The sequence below is a fragment of the Ziziphus jujuba genome, chromosome 2 (assembly GCF_031755915.1).
Source record: "Ziziphus jujuba cultivar Dongzao chromosome 2, ASM3175591v1".
NCBI classification, from domain to species: Eukaryota; Viridiplantae; Streptophyta; class Magnoliopsida; order Rosales; family Rhamnaceae; genus Ziziphus; species Ziziphus jujuba.
In genome coordinates, this window is record NC_083380.1 from 20,696,956 (window position 1) to 20,704,053 (window position 7,098).

Below are 7,098 nucleotides of genomic sequence, written 5' to 3' on the forward strand. Positions count from 1 at the left end.
AAACGTGTACTTGTGTGTGGGGAAAAAATAATAAATAAATAAATAAATAAGAAACCTTGCTGGTGCTGGTTTCCCTCGTTTTCATAGTTTGATTAGGTTTTATATATCCGTATGGATTTGGGAATCGTCCTTTCCGATATTTATTTATTAGTTATGATTAGATTGTTCTACTTATTCTTCACCACCAAGGGTTTGTTTTCGGATCTCTGAGAGAGATTTCATAAGCGACCGGTATGAAAGAAAGTAAGAAAGTCAAGGCGGTAGATTATATTCCGGCAGATATTACGCCTGAGATTTTGTCAAGAACATCGCTGGAAACTCTGGGGCGTTGTCGGCTTGTTTCCAAAGAATTCCAGCAGATCGCCTACGACCCAAATTTCTTACAGAATTTCTCCGAAAGAACAAAAACAGTATCTGGGATCGTCATCGACTTAGAGTTCAACCCTACACCGATCTTTATTGATGTTGCAAATCACAATAATCAATCAGCTTTAAAACATTCCTCCTTTACTCTTTTCGAAGAAAATAATTTTAGATTCAGAATTTTAGCAGCTTCCAAGTGTGGTATTCTATTTTGTAAGACTAAGGAGGATAAATATTACGTTTGCAAGCCCACAACTAAACAATGGCAACAGATACCAACTCCAAGTATACCATGGACTATAACTGTAGTACATGGTATGGTGGTGTTTGGGTCTGCACCTTTGCGCTACAAAATTGTTGTGTTTGTACCAAGGAATTGGTGCAAGTCTAAGTACAGTTGTCACATATTTGATTCAGAAACCTGGGCATGGAAGCAATTGAAAGATCCATTACAGATACCTGTGAACAGCCATCATTTCTCTTACACTTCAAATGCTGCTGTCTCAGTCTGCGGAAAATTGTACTGGCGCCTGAAAGGCGAACCCAATTCAGAGATATTACAGTTCGATTTCGAGGATGAGAGTTGGGATATTTTCGAATTACCTAGGCCGTTGTGTAAGTTCCGATATTGCAGGTACACGTTGCTTGTGGAGTACAAGGGTCGGCTTGGTTTGATATGCTCTTTTGTCAGAAAAATAGAGAAATGTGATTGCATGGAATTGTGGGTTATGGAAGGTCAAAATACATGGACTAAGGCACATAAATTTTGCATTATGAGTCTTAAGAATAAGCTACCGCACATTGATTGTCATGAACCTGTAGCTCTTCTTAACAGTGATCTTCTAGTTTACCGGAGTGGAATATCCACTTCCAAGGTTATACTTTTCAAACTTCAGGATTGCAGTTTCAAGGCAGTTGAATTGAAGTGTTTCCTAGGCTTTTCAGTTTTTTACGTTTTTCAATCAGATTTGGAACTTGTTAATTTTAGGGGCTCGAGTGATCAGGTGTGATAATTTAGCTAGAAATGTTAGATTGATAACAACGATTTGTATTTTATTTCAAAGTAATGCATAAAACACTAATAAATGTTTATTTTAGACACTTGCAACATAATGTTTGCTCTTAACAGAAATTATGAATGATTTTTTCTTTATTAAAAAGATCCTTTCTAATGTTGCTTCCAAATAAGTAGTTCATATATCTATCTGTACTTTGAGCACAATGCACTTTGTATCTGATATGAACTGATGTCTTACGCTAGTGTTGCTTCCAGTTGGCTAGCATGTTTCCCCTTTTGAGCTTGTAAACATATACTATGATTTTTATTTTTATTTTATTTTTTTCATTAATGGGCTTGCAACTAAGGTTATTCAGACCTTGGTCCCTTGTCTCTCGCAGAATAGAGGTGATGAGGCTGTCTCGCTGAAATTAATGCTCTTCCAATGCTGAAAGGTATGGATCAGAGATTTATATGATGCTGTATTTTGAATTTGATATTGAATTTCTGCTGATAGCTTAGCTTAGCACAAGTTGCGTGTGAGACTAAATCAGCAATATATTTAATTCTAACATTGACAACATACTTGTGTAGAAAAATGATCATTATAGATGAAGATCTCTTACTGACTTTTGGTTTTCCTAGATTCCAAAGCAATACAAATGCGAAGAGTGATCATTCATCTACATTTATAGTTAATTTAAAATGTGTCAATATGGCGGTCCTTTTGTAGAATCCAATTACTGTTTCAATATTCTCTTTATGGGAAACAACGTTTCTACAAATAAGTGATTCTTATATTTGTCTTTGAGCACAGGGTACTTTGTATCCAATACAAATGTGGGGGAGACTACTCCATGTCGTGAAACAGACAGTGAATGCATGCCCTTTGTTTATTACCAAAAGCATGGTAAATTAAATATATAATATATATATATATTTTTTGCACATACTGAGTTTCGTTAGATTGTACTATGCAATTGCATAAAGATTATTTATTTATTTATTTTTTTAAATCTTAGTTGTTTGACAGTGATGCTTTGTTTACTGTTGCAGCTCAATTTTGGATGTCTAACTCCTTTTCGCAGAAATTGATGTAAAACTATGGAGATCTTATAGGATTATAATTACTAGGATTTTAATATTATTATATTTATTAAGTTTCTTATTATTATTTTAGTTTTAGTAAGGTTTATTATTTAGTTTTCTTATTTAATTAGGTTTTTAATTATTCTAGTTTCCAAATGTTGTTATATGATTTTATTATAAATAGGGTTTTTGTAATTCTTTTAATAGAAGTTAGTTAATACTACAAGGTTTTTTTTTTTTTTTGAGAATTAATTCTCTGGTTTAGTGTGATGCAAACCAAACTTAGGTATGATGGTTTTAGAAGTGATTCCTAAAATTGTTCTAGTGTGATGCTAGAACCTATCTATCAATTTTCAATTTTCTTTCCTTCCTTACCTATCCTACATCAGTTTGGTATTAGAACAAGGATCCAACCTTCTCTGTGAACAGTTGTAACAACCCGCATAAAAATAATCCTGTTGTACAAGTTTGACAAGGTTTGACCAAGTTTGACCAAGTGAACTCCCAAGTTGACTTTTTTTATAGTTAAGATTTTTGGTTTGACTGATGTGTCATTGTATAAGGCTTGTCAATACGAATTCATAGACTAGCGGCACACTAAATTTGGAGTTATAGATAAAAGTTATCGTTTTAAGAAATTTTAAATATTAGTTTTATATCAATGTCCAAACTAATCCTAAGTTTTTGTTTGTTAGTGATCTAGAGCTTTATATAAACCTTGGAAAACATGTTCAACAGGAACAAATCCTAGAATATCCGTTTTGTCCCCAAAACCCGAGAAATTTCTCTCCAGACCTACAAGTCTGAACCAGATAGCCATGAACTCATTTAATGCTCAATCGCATCATCGCTATTTTGTCCTATTCCGACTACCATCTAGCTACATACACCAGCCACCTTTGTTACCCACCTTGAGACCAAACCCCCTGTCGATGAATTGCGATCAGCCGTTTGAAGCCGACGGTAGCCGTTTGGACATTTCCAGCCTTTTGGCCATTTTTTGGATGTTTCAGGCCGACCCATATACCCCTCCTTCCATTTTCGAACCCTCTAAACTCAATTCCGTACTCTATTTGCCAAGATTCCTCATCGTTTGAGAGATATATCAATGTGAAGTTTGGCCTAGTATTGTGATAAGTTTTCCGAACACTTGTGACACTTTTGGATCTAGGTGAGTACACCATTACATTCCTTATCTCTTGAGCTTTGCATTGATATAAAGTTTGTGAATTTTGGAGTTCGTTTGATAATTTTTCTATTTTTGGATCCATTAGTTAAATACCGGATAATTTCGAACTGTGTTTGAACAAAATTGATCAAATTAAATGAAATCAAAGTTAGATTAATGCAATTAAATATTATTAAGACCCATTACAAGGTTCAATTTCAAAAGATTAGTCTTTGAACGAGAAGTCCCAATTTGGATACCGGATCCTAAAGGTACGTAGTATAATTGGACCATTGTATGTCCAAGTTATATAACTTTATAATGGTATAAATCATTTTAACACATTTAGTATACACGAATGTATTTGGTTTAGTTGTTAAAGCCTGAAAAATATTTTATTATATTGTAGATACTTATGTTAAGCCTGGAGACGATCTTGCAGGGAAGCAGGAGTGAGCGTCTACAGTCGTGTGAGTGGTAATATTTTTAAAATGTTTTAGGCATGTAGTATAATATAAAAGCTTTGATTATTTTACATATATATCATTTGATTTAAATGATTACTTTATGCATATATGAATATCAGCATTTACATATATATATGCTATTATTTTATGTAAATTTTGATAATATTTTAAATGATTTTTAATTTTGATGAGTTCATAGTGAACTTGTGGATCATGCTATTTAAATATCTTGGTATTTGAATGTAGGTTTTAAATTATCTTGGAAAATAATTGATCTAAGAAAACAGATTGAAAATTATATGATTTTAAGCATATTCAGATATTTTATAATTTTATGTGCTTAAAATTGGTTTATAGTGATATATATTTTACTGTGGTATTTCTGGTTTTAATATAAAATGATGATTTGAAATCTTTAAAATATTTAAATAAGCAGTTGAGTTTGAATATTAAATTATGATTTATGATATAGTATTGTTTGGAAAAGTATAATCTCATAAGATTGTTTTATGGCTACTGTATTGTTTATTTTTAATTAATGTACCATATAGTACCGTTTCGGATCAGTCTTATATTATAGCGTGGGTTTTCCATGGACCCGTGATGTTGGGTTCATCCGAACGATTTCTTATTAACACGAGCTGTGAGGTTGGGTTCATTCCAACAGTTTATTATTATCACGGGTTGTGAGGTTGGATACATCCCAACAATTTACTATTTTTATGATACCCTTCATACATTATGGGTCGTGAGGTGAGTGTATTCCACGATTTATGGTTTGGTATATTGTATGATACATTATATATGTTCTAAGTATATTGTTGGTTTTCCAATATTGTGGTTATTATTGCACTTTCACAATTACTTTGTGAAATTGTGTTTATAATATTTTATGCTCAATATTTATATCTTGATTAAAATATTTTATAATATTATAATATCATTCACTTTATACCTTTCTGAGCATCGGTTCTATGATATTGAATTGGGGTACATATTTGGCTTTTATGAAATAGTTTTTGAATGGAGGACTTTTCAAACTAGTGGAACGAGAGGTCTTGAAGAAAGTTTTACAAAAATAAATTATTATTTTTTTATTATGCTATGTCACTCATTGAGATTTCTTTATCTCACATTTTATTTGTTTTACATTCATTCTCCTAGGTCCAGGCAGTTAGTGACAGTCTACTTCATGCATCGTTTGTTATTTTGTATTTTCCACTGTAGCAGCAGTACTTGTCTTTCTTTTTTATTTTTATCTTTTGAGACTTATTTGTATCAGTTATTCTTCTAAATTTTACAAATACTCTTAAAATGCTCTGATCTAGATTTTGACCATAGTATTGACCATATCATATGTTTAGTTATGGCCTTTAGTATGACGGGCTATAGTTATGGACTATAGTTTTGAATCTATATGTTGTTGTCATTTTATATATAAAATATTAAAGTATTATTGTTATTGCATATGTTCGTTTGTCCATATTTTAAGTGAGGTTCCATTGGATGTCCTTTAAGAATCATCCAGTGGGGCTTCACCTGACAGGATCACCTGGGAGATCTTAAGAGGCTCCCAGGGCAGGTCTTGTCAACAATTCCGCCGCATGAACAGTAGCCATGTGAGCAATACTCTCTTAAACAGTACTTTGCATGAACAATACCCACTGATCAAATTGTTTCTTTGATTTAAAAAGTCATGATTACATGATTTGGAAGGAATAGAGGCTTATATGAAGAACTATTTGTCAGGACCCGTCCAAAGTTTCCCACCGGAACCCTAGACAAGCCCTGATCCCAAGGAAACCCTACCGGACCCTCCTATGGAAAATCCGGTAGAACCTCCCCTAAGGGATGGACTTACCACAAAATTTCCTGCACTGAAAACGCACTTCTATAATTGTCCCCTTATTCCTCCCACAGTACTACAAGTTGGTTCCACAAATTTCAGCACTTCAAAATAAATACAGTAATTCAGTGTGAAATAAATACATAAGTATCCCATACAGTATACAGAGCTTTATGGAGTACTACTAAGCATAGAATACAGCAAGAGTGAAAGAAATATTACAACTGCAATAAAAGAAGAAACAGGTACTCCTGAACTAAAACAGCGAGGAAGATCAAGTCCGCTCCGAATAAACACCGACAACCTGGTACCTAGAGGAACGGAATTTAAGAGTGTGAGATGCTAATCATCTCAGTGAGTGACCCTATCTACTATACAATATAATACCACGGTAACAAGGTAGATAAATAATAATTATTTGGAAATAATAATTTCTCTCAAAACCCTTACAATTCTCTCAGTTGGAAAAGTTCCCCTTTTAAAACCTTTTCACAAAACTCTTTGTTCATATTCCCCGAAAACCAAGACATCAGATAAATACCAGAAACAGTAATAATTATATTTTAAATTCCAATACAGCTTTAAAACATTTTATTCTTAAAACCCAGTTCTAAAAATCATTTGATGCACCCACTATATACCAGTGGCGCCAACAGTACCCAGCGTCCCGAGGTACCGCCAGACAGGAGGTTATAGAAAGAAACTGGCATACGGTCGCGTGGCGTCCCACTGCACCGCTGCTAACCTGGTGTCCCGGCCATGGGGGGGTGGCCACCCTCATCCGATGGCAACCACAGGACAACCTCATAATATCACCTACGCGCTACTCACACCCACCTGCGCGCTAATCACAACCGTGTGCACACTAACCATATCACATATAATCAGAACACCAGTACGTGCACGGTCATCTAAAAATCATAAAATCCATAAATTTAATTTATATCACAGATTTCACATTTTGCATAAACATAGTGGGCATAATCCATCCGCTTGAACCCGGAAATTCTCCGTAATTTCTTTATAATTAACACCATAAATTCCATGATTTTCAAATCCACCAACTCCCCAAATCCACCAATTCAAATATTCACATTTTCCCAATAGCATAAATAATTTCTCGAAATATAATAATCAAATCTCATAATATTCCATGGGCATATTTTAT

General features: G+C 33.8%; 1 protein-coding gene across 1 annotated transcript; it reads left to right on the forward strand.

Moving 5' to 3' along the window:
- The first annotated feature begins 233 nt into the window (after nucleotides 1-233).
- LOC107419040 (putative F-box protein At1g30920) lies at nucleotides 234-1,373 on the forward strand. Its single transcript, XM_016027758.2, has one exon. The coding sequence runs from the start codon at nucleotides 234-236 to the stop codon at nucleotides 1,371-1,373; it is 1,140 nt and encodes a 379-aa protein (XP_015883244.2).
- The last annotated feature ends 5,725 nt before the right edge of the window (nucleotides 1,374-7,098 follow it).